The 17188-nt window shown below is 51.3% G+C and overlaps 1 protein-coding gene across 2 annotated transcripts in view; it reads right to left on the bottom strand.

The window, feature by feature from the left end:
* The window catches only part of BUB3 (BUB3 mitotic checkpoint protein), a 154506-nt gene that overhangs the window by 39615 nt on the left and 97703 nt on the right, over nt 1–17188 (bottom strand). For both annotated transcript variants that reach the window (XM_086922995.1, XM_086922994.1), the window contains exon 6: nt 149–326. In XM_086922995.1, the coding sequence (XP_086779121.1) occupies nt 149–326 (178 nt within the window). The remainder of the gene's footprint in view (nt 1–148; nt 327–17188) is intronic.

Raw genomic sequence — 17188 nt, 5'->3', positions numbered from 1 at the left:
TGGCAAAAGCAAATAACCCATCTCGAAGCCAAGCCAACTGCCCCAACTCTTGGCAAAGAGGAGTATGACTGTACACTTCCCAATAACACATGGGTAACAAATAAGGTTTTAGGAGATCATAGGCTTATATACATGATTAAATACATACCTGTTGCAAATGTGTTGTGCTGACTGTGGAAGGACACCGCATTGACAGGATAAATCTGTTCTATTCCATTTTCCTTCAGCCTGTGACACTTAAAAGCATATTTCTTCTTCTGGACTTCAGCACTTGGATCCAGGTATTCCACAGCCACTCGTCCTTCGATGGAACTCAACACATAACCCTGCACAGAGCGATAATATAATTCATCAATAGAGGAAAGCAAACAATACCCTAAACAAAGCACTAATATATATATATAGATTTTAAATCCTGCTTCACTAGCATGTGGAACACATACTACACTGACTGCAGCACAGCAAGGATGCCATACAAAAGGTGGAGCACAGGAAACCGAAGCGCAAAGGAGAAAGTAACTGGCCGTAGAGCCTTGGGATTCATTTTAAATCAAATACTTTTATGGAGAGTAGAAATACACAACAGTCATTATAATGAAACCATGTTTATTCACCCAAAATTAAAAAACTCATTCCATGGATATTCTAGTATTAGGCAGATATCCTAAACAACGGAACAATGAAGATGTAGTCCATAACATTTAAAACAAAGGAGCAACAGTATACATATTGGCAAGTCTGTGATGGAACATTCCACAAAGCTGGAAGGATGCCACAGGTTTCTAGCTTCTTGTGTAGAAAGCTAAGGACTAAATCTTAATAATCCCACTTGATTTTGAAGTCTCTCATTATAAACTGCAGCAATAACTAGAAGTAAAGAGGAAAGGCATCGACCTGTGCATTCTTATGCCAATGGCAAAGTCTGTATCAAGCACAACCCGACAGAAGTCAAAGGAAAGAATTCAAAGACTTACATCTAAGTCAAAGAGAACGACCTGATGAACAATTTACTTGTCTTCAGTAATGCCCTCTCTGGTGGATACTCCCTTTAACTGCAGATTCCTCATCTTGTGAATAGACCCAAGCACAAGAATGTACCGGGATATTATTCCCCCCTCAGCAATACCCAACTGCGCTTGTACGTGGCATCGTGCAGCTCCACTCTGGGTCTGCCTCAGAAGTATCATCAGGGTAGGGTGACCATATTTTCTGCACCAAAACCCGGGACAGCCAACGATACAGGAGGACTAACTGTTGACACCCACGATTGACAAAGAAGGTGCACATTACAGCATTCACCAACACAGTAGGAGGGCTACACCGTCACACCAGACACACCTATTAAAAAACAAGACTACATATACAAAAGACCACTGTTTTAGGTGCTGTGCACTTCTTTCCCTTTCATAAATATTGGACTAGCCAAAGAAGGAGAGCAAAGCTTTTAAGTTATTTAACATGACATGATAAGCATAACTCATTCTGCTTTGCATTGTGGAACTTGTGGTCCTGTATTAATAATGGTACAAGACTAGTAATACAAGACGGCAAAACATGAACTAAGGAATGCATAATCCTCAACGTGTATTTTCACTTGGAATACAAAACACATTCAGGGCTCCTTTGTACAAGCCTCCAAAACCTAAAAACATTCCCTCTCCAATGCGGTGTATGCAAGATCCACAGCAAGTTTGGCCTTGTTGGTCTCATGTGACACTGATTCACCCCTCCTTAAAACCTGCAATGCAGCAACAATGCGATACGACAGCACAGTGGGGGGCTCTTCAGAAAATTGAACATGTCCCTTGTGAGTTGGTCAGATAACACAAGAGCATGCACTATACTGTAATGTGTGCTCTCACCAACCCCTTCCTCAACAAGCATTTGCAATGCAATAGGTCTCGCATTTGTTAAAGTTAGAGCTGTTGGCATTGTAAATGACAATGCCCTTTATTATTCTTTTTTTTAAACAAATAAAAGGCATCGTCATATACAATGCTAATAGCTCAAACGCACAAGTTACTTACCTTCGGTAACGATCTATCTGTAAGAAACAGTAGTTAGTGTTAGATTCCTTACCTTAGAATATCCCCAGGCGTCAGACTGGATCCGGAAAGTTTTGCGTAGCAGTACCCCTGCGCGTCGGTAGGCGTCGTCTGCGGCTCCGCGTAGTCGTGATCCCCGGGATGACGTCGTCTTGAGCACTTAAGACACCGCCCTCGCGCGCTAACGTCAGTTTTTGTACATAGCTTTCCGCGCCAAGAACGCAGAGACATGCCAGAGACCGACACTGGTGCCTTGAAACTAGGGCCCTCAAAGTGAGATGCATCAACCCTAGATATCTGTTCGCAGAATGGGGAGGATGGATGGGGCGGTAAGGAATCTAACACTAACTACTGTTTCTTACAGATCTATCGTTAGCGAAGGTAAGTAACTTGTGCATCTGAAAGAAACAGGTTAGTGTTAGATTCCTTACCTTAGAATAGATACCCCAGCAATACCAACCCCGGTGGTGGGTCTGCGAACCAAGATCACACCAGAAAGTCCTGGAAAACGGAACGGCCGAAAAAGCCATCTCTCCGGACTTGGCTGTCCAGGCAGTAGTGTCTAACAAACTTGTGCAGCGAAGCCCACGTAGCTGCCTGACAGATGTACTGCAAGGGGACTCCCCGACCCAGGGCAGTAGTAGCTGCCGTGGCCCGAGTGAAATGGGCCTTCAGCCCAACAGGAGGCTCCTTTTTTGCCAAGGAGTAACAGACTTTGATGCACAACACGACCCACCGAGAGATGGTCCGCTTGTGCACCGCCCGTTCCTTCTTCGCGCCCACGTAACCAACAAAGAGCTGGTTGTCCACCCGGAAGTGGCGTGTGCGGTCCAGATAGGAGAGCTCACGTTTTGGGTCCAGACGGTGGAGCCTCTCTTCCTCGTTCGAGGTATGCAGAGGCGGAAAGAAGGCGATGGACTGCCAGATATGAAAGGCTGTAACAACCTGGGGCAGGAAAGAAGGACGAGTTGTCAAGACAACTTTGTCCGGATGAACAGAGCGGAAAGGAGGTTTAGAAGATAGAGCCTGGAGCTCACTCACTCTCCTGGCAGTTGAGATGGCAACCAGGAATGCAGTCTTAAGAGTCAGAAGATGGAGGGCAATTGTGAAGTGGCTCGAAAGGAGCGCACATCAGATAAGTTAGAACAAGGTTTAAGTCCCACTGAGGCATCACGAAATGAACAGGAGGAAACATGTGTGGTATGCCCTTCAAGAATCTATTTACAACAGGGGACTTGAAAAGGAAAGGCTGATCAGAAAGCCTCAATAAGGCTGAAATGGCAGGGGGTAGTATAGTGCCCAGAGCAGAGCCCTGCTGGGCAAGAGAAAGAGTAAAGAGGAGAACCTCTGAAAGGGGGGCAGAAAGTGGATCCACAGCCTTTGCTGTGCACCATGCCACAAATTTGTTCCACCTGCAGGTGTATACCGATTTTGTGGAGGGACGCTGGGCTGCCAGAATCACATCACAGACTTCAGGAGGAAAGTCAAATGGCCTCAACTCCTGCCGCTCAATCTCCACGCATGGAGGTGGGGACTGGACAGGTTCGGATGCAGGACCGTCCCCTGCTGCTGCGACAGAAGGTCCTCCTGAAGAGGCAGAAGAATCGGGGGATCGACTGACATGCCGAGTAGCTCGGGATACCAGTATCTTTGTGCCCAGTCCGGAGCCACAAGGATGACTTGGGGTCGGTCGTGCCGGATCTTCTTCAGCACTCTGGGCAGAAGTGGTATAGGCGGAAAAGCGTACAACAGACCGCAGCTCCACTCACGACGAAAAGCGTCTCAGAGCAAGTGCCGCCTTGGAAATTCCAACGCGCAGAACTGATGACATTGCGCAATCTCTTCGGTGGCAAATAGATCTAACCAAGGCTCTCACCACTGCTGAAAGAGGCCTTGTGCCACATCAGAGTTCAGACGCCGTTCATGATCCATCATGCACCGGCGGCTGAGTTAGTCCGCCCTGGCGTTCAGGGAAACTGCCAGGTGTTGAACCACCAGGGTGACGCCCTGGTGTTCCAGCCATTGCCGGAGGCGCGGAGCCTCCTGGCAAAGGGTCCACGACCCCACCCCGCCCTGTTTGTTGCAGTACCACATGGCGGTGGTGTTGTCAGTGAACACCTGCACTACACTTCCCCAGACAGAGGGAAGGAATGCTTCAGTGCAAGTCGGATCGCCCACAGCTCCAGAAGGTTGATGTGGAGCCGGGACTCCGCCGGAGACCAGAGGCCTCGGACCTCCCTCTCTCCCATGTGGCCTCCCCATCCCAGGAGGGACGCATCTGTCACTACTACGTGCTCCGGTTGGGGAAGGGAGAGAGATCTGTCGCTGACCCAATCGCGGTCAGTGAACCACCACTGCAACTGTCTCGCAGTGCCCTCCGAGATCAGGACGTGGTCAGACATGTTGCCCTTATGCTGTGCCCACTGAAACTTCAGGTCCCACTGCAGAGCCTGCATCCACCACCTGGCGTGATGCACCAGAAAGATGCAGGAGGCCATCAGCCCCAGGAGCCGCAGCGTCAACCTGACCGAGACTCCGGATAAAGGCTGAAAGATCGGAACCAGAGCCTGAATATCCTGAACCCGCTGTTCGGGGGGATAAACCCGAAACTGCGCTGAGTCCAGAACCGCTCCGATGAAAAGGAGCTTCTGAGAGGGGCACAGGTGTGACTTCGGCACGTTGATGGAGAACCCCAGCGAGTGCATGAGGTCGGCCGTAGTCTGGAGGTGGGAGACGACTGACTGGGGCGAGCCCGCCTTCAACAACCAGTCGGGGAGATAGGGGGAAGACTGAAACCCTCAATCTGCGCAGATGAGCTGCTACCACCGCCATCACTTTCGTGAACACCCGTGGGGCACTCGTAAGGCCGAAGGGGAGAAGGGTAAACTGAAAGTGCTCATGGCCTACCGTGATCCGCAGGTATCGCCGGTGGGCGGCAGGACAGGGGATGTGGAAATACACGTCCTGCAAGTCCAACGTTACCATCCAGTCTTCTGGGTCCAGGGCAGCTAGGACCGGAGCCAAAGTCAGCACCTTGAACTTCTCCTTCCGGAGGAAGCCGTTGACGCTCCGTAGGTCCAAGATAGGGCGTCTGCCTCCTTTTCCCTTCTTGGGTACCAAAAAGTAGATGGAATAGCAACCACGTCCTACTTCTGGCCCAGGAACGCGCTCGATGGCCCCCTTTGCCAAGAGGGCCGTAACTTCCTCCTGCAGAAGTTGCAAGTGATCCCCAGACATGCCGGTGGCATGGCTAGAGGGGTCGCCTCGAAGGGGAGGGAGTAGCCCCTTCGGATGATTTGCAGCACCCACCTGTCCGATGTGATGGTATGCCAGTGGAGGTGGTGATGGCGAACCCTGCCCCCCACTGGTTTCGAATGGGCTTGAATGTTCGGACTAGGAGGACTTTGAGGCAGATGTTGCGGATGTGGACTGACCTTGCCGTTGTCCCCCGGCACCGCCAAGGCGGTTACCATGTCCACGTTGAGGTTGGTTCTGCGGCCTGTGGCTATCTGGACGTGTGGGGGCACCCCTTCCTTGGCCACGAAAGGGGCGAAAGGCGGAACTTTGCTGGCGTTGGCCGAGGCCCAGGGACTTGGCCGTAGCCCTGGAGTCCTTGAAACACTCCACAGCACTGTCCGGCTTGTCGCCAAAGAGGTGACGGCCATCAAAAGGCATGTCCATAAGGGTGGCTTGGACAGCTCCCGAAAAGTTGGCGGACCTCAGCCAGGCGTGGCGACGAACCACCACTGTCGTCGCAATTGCCCTACCTAGCGAGCCCGTGGTGTCAAGTCTACACCGTATTGAATAGCGTGCTGCATTTCGTCCCTCCGCTAGGGCAAGCTTTGCCTGGACCTAGGGCACTGCGGCAGCACTTCCACAACCGTATCCCACAGTGTGGGTGTAACGGCCCAAAAGGCAGGCGGTGTTGACAGACCGCAACCCGAAAATCAGGGAGAACAGTTTCTGATCATACCTTTTGGATTCCAGATCCGGAGGAGCGGTCGGTAATGTGGTCTGAGAGGTAGAGGCCTGGATCACCAGGCTCTCTGGGTGGGGTGAATGGACAGGAAGCTGGGGGTCGCACGGATCCGGGCGGTGACGTCGGGGCACGTTCTGATCTATGGGGAGGCCCGTAGAGGGTTTGGACCAGGTGCCCACCAGAACGTCAGTGAGGGCTTCGTTGAACGGCAGTAGAGGCTCAGTGGAGCTTGCCTGTGGTTTGAGCACCTCAGTGAGTAGTTTAGTCCTCAAGGCCGCGACAGGAAGCTCAAGAGCCAAGACCTTGGCAGCCATAGTCAACACCACGCTGTAAGCAGCCCCATCCACCGTAGCCACGGTAGGAGGGGAGACAAATCCAGTGTCGGGTGAAGTGTCCAGACCACTGGCCTCCCCCAGCTCTTCTGCCCAGTTCTGGCTCAACTGGCACTGCAGTGCCAGAGGGTCCTCAGACCCCTCCCAGTTCTCCTCGTCATCAATCTTCTGATAGTCAGGAAAAAATGATTTAGCCGGGTCGTCAGTGAAGGGCTCCGGACCGGGGTTGGAACCGGGGACGGCGTTGGGGCGACATCCTTTGTGACGGCGCCAGCGGAGGGGAAGTAAGGTCGATCAGCGACGTCACGGATCCAACCCTTGGGAGCCCTGCGGCGTCGGGACCGAAGCACCCGACGGCGCCAGAGCCGCCGGCCTGCTAGGGCTCCCAGACCGACCGTCGGGGCCCGAACGCACCTCGGCAGGTTCCGACGGAGGGAAGAGCGACCTAATGGCCGTGAGGAAAGCACTAATCTCCTCTGGCATTGCGTGCAGCCCAGGGACCGGCGGGTATGGAGCTGGATGCGGCGATTGCGGCTCTGGCGGAGCCGCATGGGCGGGGCAGACTGCCTGAGCTCGAGACGCTTACGGGATCGCTCCCGCCTAGCCTTCAAGGACAAGGCCCGGCAGTCTGTGCACGACTTGCCATCGTGGTCGGCCCAGAGACAGTAAAGGCACCGACTGTGGGAGTTGGTCACCGACATCAAGCGGTGACAATCGTTGCAGGGTTTGAACCCGGGCATCCCTACCGGCACTGCGAGTCGAGGATCGACTCAAGAAGTGATCCAAAAAAGATCAAAAAGTTAGTAAAAAAATGACTAAGTACTGCTCTTCCCGGATCTGCGCTTGCTGGCGCGGAAAAAAGAAGAGCAGACGTCAGCATGCGAGGGCGGCGTCTAAGTGCTCCGACGACGTCATCCCAGCGATCACGACGCCTACCGACACGCAGGGGTACTGCTACGCAAAACACTCCGAATTCAGTCGGATGTGTGGGGATATTCTAAGGTAAGGAATCGAACACTAACCTGTTTCTTTCAGATTCTCATAAATGCGAGCCCTATTGCATTGCAAATGCTTGTTTCTTCCAGCCACAGCTTGATGGTGGTCTGCTTGGTGTGGGGCAAAGCTTCACTCTGTTCTTCCTCATAAATGAACATTATTCTTTCTCGAGTAATAAAGAGGGATTGACTGGAAACGGAGCTAAAATTACATTGAAAGAGTATTTGGATGACTGTATTACATTATATTCCTGTCATCTATTCTTAAACCATTTCTCAAGTAATTGTACGTTTTGTCCATTTGACCTTACACCAATCAACACATACACATTTACTAATCTTATATCTGCTGTGTCTACATAGCCCATGGACTTTCATGATTCTGGTGACGTCAAAAGAGACCTCATTTCACGAAGCGCCTTATCTGCATACACATTTTCCCATGCTTTTCATGTGGCAAAGGAAAGAGGCTTGACTTAACCTACATAAATGACAGGGTAGCTAAAATGTCACTTTTTTTTCTCTCTGTCCGCAACCTGTGCCTGCCACTCGCATGTACCTTGACCGTTCACTGGGTCCACACAATGCCTTGAACCAGTCAGCATCTTCATGTGTGGTGTAAGCAGTCCAATGCAGATGGAATTTGAGACATGGAGAAAGTATTTTTATCCTGTGAAAAAATTTCACGGCTGGGTCGGCTGCAGCGTTCACACCATCCTGCTGAGCACGTGGATTAAAGATGAAGCCTCAAACCTAAGAGTCGGGTTTGATGCACAGTGTTCTGTAGGGCAGCACGAGAAATGGACTGTAACCTATACGTTAAAATATCAGAGGAGTTCACTAGACACATTTGCATAGTCACGACCAAATACTTATTAGTGTGCTAAAGATGCTTATGCAAATCCTTGGTGTGTCTGAAAGCAGGGCACCGTACGTTACTACTTTAAGGCAAACATGTGTAATATTTATCAGACCAGACACCCCCTTAGGAGACAGCCGGCAATGGCGGGAGCAAGCGAGGAAACAGACACTCCTCAGAATCCATCCAGATAAAACAGGCTGAAGGTCACAGTAAGGGTCCGTGTGTCTGTCACGTCACGGACAAACATCAGGCTTGCAGCTGCTTGCGAGATTTTTACATGTTTTTTGACAGCGCCGCACTGTGCTTTGCATTTGCGTTTAGAGGCACAGCACCAACAGAAACCGCATACATTGTTAACAAGGAGGGTGGGGGAGAAATAATGTGAGGGTGGAGAAAGACTTGTTCATAGAGGAGGGGGCTCTTCTCGATTGCTCCTGTGTTAGGTGGAGCGCACAAATGAAAAAAAAAAGTTAAAGAGCGCCATGCACGTGTTGCACGCCGTGGCGTGCACATCACCAAGGCCTGCGGCTCGCGCCTGTGCTGCACAGGGAGCCCTAGCGCCAGAGAGGAAGTGCGGGGGCTGAAGCCCCAGGTCCCAGGAGGGGGCCCGGGTGAAGATCAGCCGTCAGCAGTGCAGGGCTCCCATGACGGAGGAGAGAGCCCCGCATTGTGCTGGAAGAAGTAAAGAGGAGCTGGAGTGCTCCGGAAGCGTTCCACAGCCAGCAGTCTTTCAGGAGGATTCCCCCTCGCACACCGGGTGAGTGGGGGGTTCTCCGTTTGTCCAGTGGTTGTGCCGATGAAGGCACAGTGTACATGTTTATTTACTGAGCGGACCCGCCGTTGCGGGCCGCTCCAACAATGGGGAAAGTTTATTTAAAAGCACCTTTTGGGGGCCAGAATGTTAAACTGAGCGCGTGTGCGCATAAAAACAAAAGTGAAACTTACATTGCTGAGGCTTGCGATGACTGAAGGGAGACAGGGAGATGTGCACACCGCGTGGCTGTACGGCACCCCAATCGCCAAAAGCCCTGCTCGTGCCACGGTATGTCCCACTTCCGAGGCAAGTCGCTGACAATAGATCTCGCTGGCGACAGCACTTTCGCCCTGATTCGCCAGGCGAGACATAAAAACTGGGACAGGCATTCATTTACACTAAGAAAATTGGGACACCAAGAAAGTCCTTGAAAACCGAGGAATGTGCAGGCAAATCTGGGACGGCTTGACACCCTACGTCAGGGCCACAATATTCCTGCCACCTCAGCGCGGGTACATCAGTTTCTTTCAGATATCAGTCTGAGCTATTAGAAATGAAGCCTTCGATAATCAGATTGTGCAGATCTGTAGTTGGAATCTTTTTAATTATGGACGAGTCCACTCCAAAGAACAGGGAGAAAGATGTGTCAGTCCGGAATCTTCAGGTAGAATATGAACCATAAAGAGGGTTACCAAAGGTAAATGACTTGTTTTTTTGATGGATACTTCTAACCGCATATTCCCCACCTTGTGAATAGATACCAAAGCAGTACCTCACCAGGTGGCAGGCCTGTGGAATAGCTCACACCAGGAAATCCTTCACCAAATGGGCAAAGTACCCCTTCTGCAGGACCTAGCTATGCAGACAGTAGTATTTGGTGAACTGGCACCCATATCACAGCCAGTCAGATGTCGTCCAGTACAGGCACTCCACATGCCAATATGGTGGCAGCAGCTTAGGCTCTGGTGAAATGAGCTTGTAAGCCTTCCAGAAGCTGTTTTCTAGCCAGTCCAAAGCAGATCTTTATACAATATACAAAGGGCAATCTATTTCAAGATGACCAGTTTCTCTACTGCCTTTCCTTTCTCCAGAGAAGCCCATGAAGAGTTAATTGTCTACACTTTGGCCTCTCGTGTGATCAATGTAGAAGCTCCGAGCTTTCAAAGGGACTAGTCCTTCCTCCTCCTCTGATGTATTGGGTGGTGGGGGGAGGATGGGACACCAGCAGGGTGACAGTGTGCCTGATGTGGGAGGTGTAACAACTTTTGTAAGGAAAGCCTTCTTAGTCTGCAACACTAATTTGTCCGGTAAGGTAGTGGTGTGCAGTTGGACAGATTAGCTCATGCACACAGAGATGACCCGTTTGCTAGGAGTAACACTGCTCTCAGGGTTAGTAGCCTCAGTGGACTGCTTCTAATAAGGTGCCCATTAGAAATGTGAGAACCAAATTTAGATCCCAGCAGGGTACCACAAAAGGTTTCAAGTGGTTCGGCCATGTAAAGTAGAGCATCACAGTGTGTGTTAAAAGAGAAGGGTGATCAGATAACAGTAGCAAGGCCGGTAAAGCTGCTAAATCTTTAAATGTTGCTGGGCCAACAAAAGGGGAGAAAAAAAAAGTGTGTTTCTGATCTTCAGCACTTTGGATAGGAAACGTAGAGGCGGAAAGGCGTACGTACAGGAGTTCAGAGATCCAGCCCAACTGAAAAGCATTTCAAGTGAAAATTGGCTAGGGAGCCCCTACCTGTAAAGGTCTGATATGGCGCATTCTCAGAAGTGGTGAAAAAATTGAGACAGGGTTCTCCCCGATGCTGGAAGATGCCATGTGTCACATTATCCGTCAAGAAATGCCAGCGGAGTTCATTTTCTAACTTGCATTTAGAGATCCTGCAAGGTATTGCATGACGGGCAAAATTCTCTGATGACTCTGCGAGATGGAGGGAAGGTTTGAAACAGCCACGTGTCAAGGATTAACGAGTGAGGTGTAAATCCAGGAGATGTCAACATGTAGGCTGCCATCTGGAGGTGTTTCACGACAGTCTGAGGCAATCCTGGTTCTAGCAACCAGTCGTAGAGGCACTGGAATTGTATTCCAACCTAATCAGATGGGCAATAACTACTATACATTTTGTGAACTGAAAGTGCTAGTGGGCGATATAGGCATCGTGTAAGGAGTAGTTTCTGTCCTGTAACTCCAGTTCTGTAGTAGGGGTATCTCTGTTATAGTCATAATCTAGTGAATAGTCCCGCCCATGTGCGTGGACCCCGGCAATCAAAAATAATCTCTTAAATTGTCAAAAAATGCAGAACTGCAAAGGCACTTAAGAGAGAATTTAAAGACAAATAATGCAGCCTATATCCACAGGCTACACTGTCCAGTACTTCAACTAGAAATTCCACCAAAAAAAAAAACACACACACACAGCACAGCCTGCCCAGTTTCCTCCATAGAGAAACTTGCCTCTACCAGTAAAAGCCTCTGGAATGATAGAGAGGAAGGTATGGACAGGCAAGCCCCATGGGCTGCCATTACGTGGCTTAAATAGGATACTGTGCCTTTAAGAGAACTTTCCAGAACTTCTCCCAGTATCCCAGAATGCACAGCAGGTCCCTTTTACTTTCAGTTCTTTTTGAAGGCGTAACACGCCAGACCTGTAGCATTCCTTACGTGAATATATTTCTCCAGCGGGGAGGAGGGCGGGGGCTTATGACTATAACAGAGATACATACCCCTACTACAGAACTGTAGTTACAGGACAGAAACTACTCCTTCTGTAGTAGGGGTTCTCTGTGTATAGTCATAATCTAGTGAATAGAATGGCAAGCCCATCCCCACACCAAAGCAGCGGTGGAGAAAAGAAAATTAACACCACTACTGTGCGAACAAATTTCGCAGCGAAGCCTGTCCAACCTGAGCGTCTGCCCTGGCGTCAGTGTCCAGGCAGTAATGCTTAGCAAAGGTATGAACCGACTTCCAAGTGGCCGCCTTGCAGATTTATGCAATTGGAACGTTACGGAGCAAAGCAGTCGTGACCGCTTTGCCCCTGGTGGAATGAGCCTTAGGTTTACCCCCTAAGGTCTTATTAGCTTTTTGGTAACAACTGTATGCAGGACCATAATTTATAAATAATTGGTCTGACCTATGAATATCTTTGGTTTTATCCAGATAAAATTTCAACACCCTCCTAACATCCAGGGAATGTAGAGACCTTTCCGCTGGAGATGAAGGATTCTGAAAAAACGTAGGCAAAGTTATGGTCTGGTTGACATGAAAATCAGAAATAACCCTGGGAAGAAATTTAGGGTGAGTACGCATAACAACCTTAGCAACATGAAATACAGTATAAGGTTCTTGGCAACACAACGCCTGAATTTCACTCACCCTGTGAAATCACCCTGCGGGCCGATGTAATGGCCACGAGGAACGCCGCCTTCCAGGACAGGTGCTGCAACGAAGCCTTATGAATAGGTTCAAAAGGCTCCTTCATCAACCTGGACAGCACCACATTCAATTCCCATGAAGGCGAAGGGAGCCTGACAGAAGGGAATACTTTCTTCAAGCCTTCCAGGAAATCTTTGATCACAGGGATCTGGAAGAAGGAAGTCTGTGAAGAGCATTTCCTGTAGGCAGTCAATGCAGCAAGATGAACCTTAATGGAATGAACATTAAGGCCAGACTGCGCCCGATGTAGAAGGTATGGAAGGATGACGTCTTCCTTGCACGTCGTCGGGTCATAGTTCTTGAACTTACACCAGATACAGAACCTCTTCCACTTGTAAGCATAGGAAGTCCGAGTAGAAGGTCTCTTAGACTCCTTCAGTATGTCCATGCAATCTTCGGGCAGATTCAAATGGCCATATTGCACTATCTCAGGAGCCATGCCGCCAAACTCAAAGACGAGAGGTTGGGGTGCAACATCTGCCCCCCGAACTTCGTGAGAAGGTCCGGCCTGCACGGCAGCCATATGTGAGGAAGGAGAGACCAGTGAAGCAGGTCCGTGAACCACCACTGCCTGGGCCATTCCGGGGCAATGAGTATCATCCGCGCCCTGGACCGGGCCAGCTTGATGAGCACCGCCGGAATCAGGGGAATGGATGGAAAAGCGTACAGAAAGCTGTTCGACCAGTTGATCCATAGCGCATTCCCTAGCGTCCCCTGCTGGTAGTACCTGGAGGCGAAGTCTCGGCATTTGCTGTTTTCGGCGGTGGCGAACAGATCTACGTCTGGAGTCCCCCACCTTGCGAAGACTTCTCCTAGTATTTCGTCGTTTAGGACTGTAGCGGGGAGAGCGTACCTCCACTGGAAGTAACTCCTGTAGTAGACTGGTGGGCTTCTGACCTAGATGACCCTCCCTCTTGTTCCCCACACCAGGACAATTCGGATCACGACTCGCGGCATATCTGGCCAGATGACTACGCCGGAATAGGAGACGGCTCCTTTAACTGGGAGTCTGTGATGGAAGCCACACCCCGGACTGACTTATTCACCACCGGATTGGTGAAAAGAGAGGAAGCAGAAAGGACAGCGTGTGACATCACCGAACATCGATCGGAGGAGGGAGAGCAGCTCGGGTGGAAGCCGAAGGACGGAACAGCGAACTCGGAAGACGCGAACGGGGAATACAGTGCATACGGAACCGAGGTGGAAGAAGGAGAGAGGAGCCAGCCGGTATCTGGACCAGAAGGAACGCCAGGAGGCCAACGACATCGGGAGCCGCCCAGCCACACTCACCAGAGAGTGTGGCTACACCAGGTACGGCAGCGCGTTACTGGGTGGTTTGGGAGGCGGGCAGACAACGCTTAGTACGCGTAGAACGCACTCTATAGGACGCTTGGTAGTGTAACTGTATCGGCACCCTGCACACTAGTAATATACATGGCATGTATCACGGTGATCCCTGCACACACCGGGTACTCCTGATGGGAAAACACATTTAGTTCCTTTGTCCTAACGTTAGTCCTCATTTCCTTTTTACGGTCCCGCATGAACTTCGGTGGAGCAACCGATAAAGACCTGGATACAGACAAAGAAAGCAGCCCACACACCCTAAGCCAGGAAGCAGAGGAGTCAACCCTGCGATACTTGCGAGAGAAAGAACTTCCCAGAGGAGAAAGAAAACCTTTATAAAAATAAAGCCCTATATACCACGCTCCAGTCTCCGTGCCCCTTATTCTCCCCCTTCACCCTCCCTACAATGACCTATTCATGGTTTTCCTGAATCAGTCTGCTCAGTGCGTCCGTCTGAACATTCTGCACACCTGACAGATGGGTAGCCGTTATCGTCAGTCCTCTGGCCAGAAGCCAGTGCCAGATCGCCTGCGCCTCCTGCGACAGTGCTTGATCTCGAACCCCCCTGCTTGTTCAGGTAATACATCGTGGTCGTATTGTCCGTCTGTACAAGCAGAGAGTTGGTCTGAAAGGACGGATGAAAGGCCTTCAGTGCCAAGTGAACAGCTCTGAGTTCCAGGAAATTGATTTGATACGTGGCCTCCATCGGGGACCACGTTCCTAGAATCTGTAAGTCTCCGGAGTGCGACCCACAACCGTGGAGAGAAGCATCCGTCACGACAGTGAGTGGGAATGTCCTTGTGGAAGGGAACCCCTCTGAGGAGATTCTCCGCTGAATACCACCACTTGAGAGACTGAAGTGCATGCAGAGACAGTCGTATCTTGTCGTCCCAAGATCCTTTCCTCTGGTCCCACTGGTCCTCCAAGCACTCTTGCAACGGTCTCATGTGCAGTTGTGCGTGTGGCGTTAGGAAGATACAAGAGGCCATCGATCCCAGTAGAGAAGACACAGTCCTCACTGTTGTAGATGGAGTGGTCATAAGAGCCTGAGCCTTCCGAAGGAGTGATAATCGTCGCTCCTCCGAAGGGGACACGCTTGCTGATAGCGTATTGATGGAGGCTCCCAAGTACTGTATGCATTGGACCGGAGTCGAGACAGACTTTGACATGTTGATGTGCAACCCCAGCTTGTTCAAGAGAATGCACGTCTTCTGAAGTGTGCTCGAGCTTCCGAGAAGGAGGCCTTGATCAACCAATCGTCCAGGTACGGGTAGACGAACACCTTGTTCTTCCTCCGGTGTGCTGCTACCACCGCCATGCACTTCGAGAATGTTCTCGGCGCAGACTTCAGTCCGAATGGGAGTACTGTGTATTGATAATGATTGGCGCCGACTTGGAACCGCAGGAACTTCCTGTGTTTGTGTGCAATGGGCACATGGAAGTACGCATCTTGTAGGTCTATAGCACATAGCCAGTCTCCCTGTTGCAACGGAGGATAAACCTGATGCAACGACAGCATGCAAAACTTCTCTCTGCGAATCCACTTGTTTGCCTGTCGCAAGTCCAGAATGGGCCTGAACTCGTTTTTGTCCTTCTTGCGAACCAGGAAGAACCGGGAGTACAGACCTCTTCCTTTTTGAGACAGAGGTACGTCTTCTATCGCCCTTTTCCTTAACAGGATATCGGTCTCCGCCTGGAGCTCGCGCAGCTGAAACCGCGAGCTGACCGGTGGAATTGCTGGAGGCGGGTTGGTGAACCGAAGACTGTATCCATTGCAAACAATATTCAGCACCCACTTGTCCCGAGTAATTTTTCTCCACTCTGCCAGAAAAAATTGAACGCTTCCCCCCACCGGAGTGGGTAACGGATGCAGGGGAAGTGAGCGCTCAGGGCCTAGACCCGGCCGGGCCTTTGGTCGCTGGTGCCGACTGTTGGCTGCCTCTGCCTTTCTGGCGCTTCTGGAACGGTCTTCGGGACTGCTGCTGTTGCTGCTGCTGTCCCGAAACCTGGCCACGCCCTCTGCCCTGTCCACCGAACCGTCTCTGGAACGGGCAGTACGATTTCTTGGTATCCTTGGGCTTTTCCAGACCTACAGCCGTAAGTGTTTCGGCCTCCGCCTTCATGCGGGCCATTTCGTCATCCGCATGTTTTCCAAACAGGGTTTCGCCAGAGAATGGTAAATTGGCAACCCTTTGTTGTGCGTCAGGTTTCAGCGACGTGAGGCGGAGCCAGGCGTGTCGTCGCTGGTTAATCCCATGGCAGAAGCCATGCGTCGCCAGGAGGGAAGAATCGGCTGCAGCACTGATGACCTGATTTGCCACCAACATCCCCTCATTTAACACCACCTGGAAATCTTCTCTCTTGTCACGAGGCAGGTGTTCTACAAACTGCTGGAGGGATTCCCAGAGGGCTCGGTCATAGCACCCCAACAAGGCCGTGGCACTTCCAGCCTTCATGGAAGTGGCCGATGTCCCACAAACCTTCCTCCCAGCCGAATACAGCCATCTAGATTCTTTATCTGGTGGGACTGTGGATGACGGAGTAGTGGCACGCTGTTTACGAGCCGCCGTCACTATCACAGAGTCTGGAGGAGGTTCAACCCTTAGAAAAGCCGTATCCGAGTCGGGAGCCCGGTATTTTTACTGTAGTCTCGAGGGGGCCGCCTTCGTCACCGCCGGGGTGAGAAAAAGGTCCATGGCCGGATCCTCCAGGCCCGATACCAGTGGCAGTAACGGCCGAGACCGATGTTTCTGGTGCAGCGTCTCGAAGATTACCGATGTCTTGGGCATGGGCACTGTCAACGAGATGCCCAATTTTGCTGCACCTCTTAAAAGGACATCGTGAAAGGACACCTGATCGTCAACCGGTGACACCCTTGTCTCCTGGTCCCTCAGGACCTCGTATGGGAACGAGACCTGTGGCGTCGTCTCGACCGCGTGGATGACCTGTTGCGCAATCGTTCCCTCCTCCTGGAACGAGATCGTGATCTCCCAGTTCGTGGACGCTCCGCAGGTTTCCGTGGAGGCGTCTCCTGTGGTCTATCCTGGGGTTTTGGTTTAGGAGTCCCCTTAGGATGTGTAGGGAGTGGAGGCAGTGACACCGACTTTAGCGGAGGAACAGGAGGTATCTCCGACCGAGGAGCGGGCCCATGAGGAGAAAGCGGTGGTGGTGGTTGTCCTGAGGGAGGAAGTGTTGGAAGCGGATGGTTGATGGGGAGGATCCTCAGGTACAGGAGGTGGGGGAGTCTTCGGCCGAGGTGGTGTATAAACCACCGAGTACACCGAGCCCGGTGACTTCTTCGGGGGGGGGGGGGGGGGCGCTGCTAACCAGCACCTCCAGTAGGTGATCGCCGTCTCCAACAGACCCAGCGTGACTTCTGGCGCCAGAACTCCTTCTGCGCGGCTTAGGAGAGTTGGAAAGTCTCCGAGACGCCGA

This window comes from Lissotriton vulgaris, chromosome 5 (genome assembly GCF_964263255.1).
Source record: "Lissotriton vulgaris chromosome 5, aLisVul1.2, whole genome shotgun sequence".
Taxonomy (NCBI): Eukaryota; Metazoa; Chordata; class Amphibia; order Caudata; family Salamandridae; genus Lissotriton; species Lissotriton vulgaris.
Note: the sequence above shows the minus strand (reverse complement) of the source record. Positions and strands in the feature narration are given on the sequence as shown.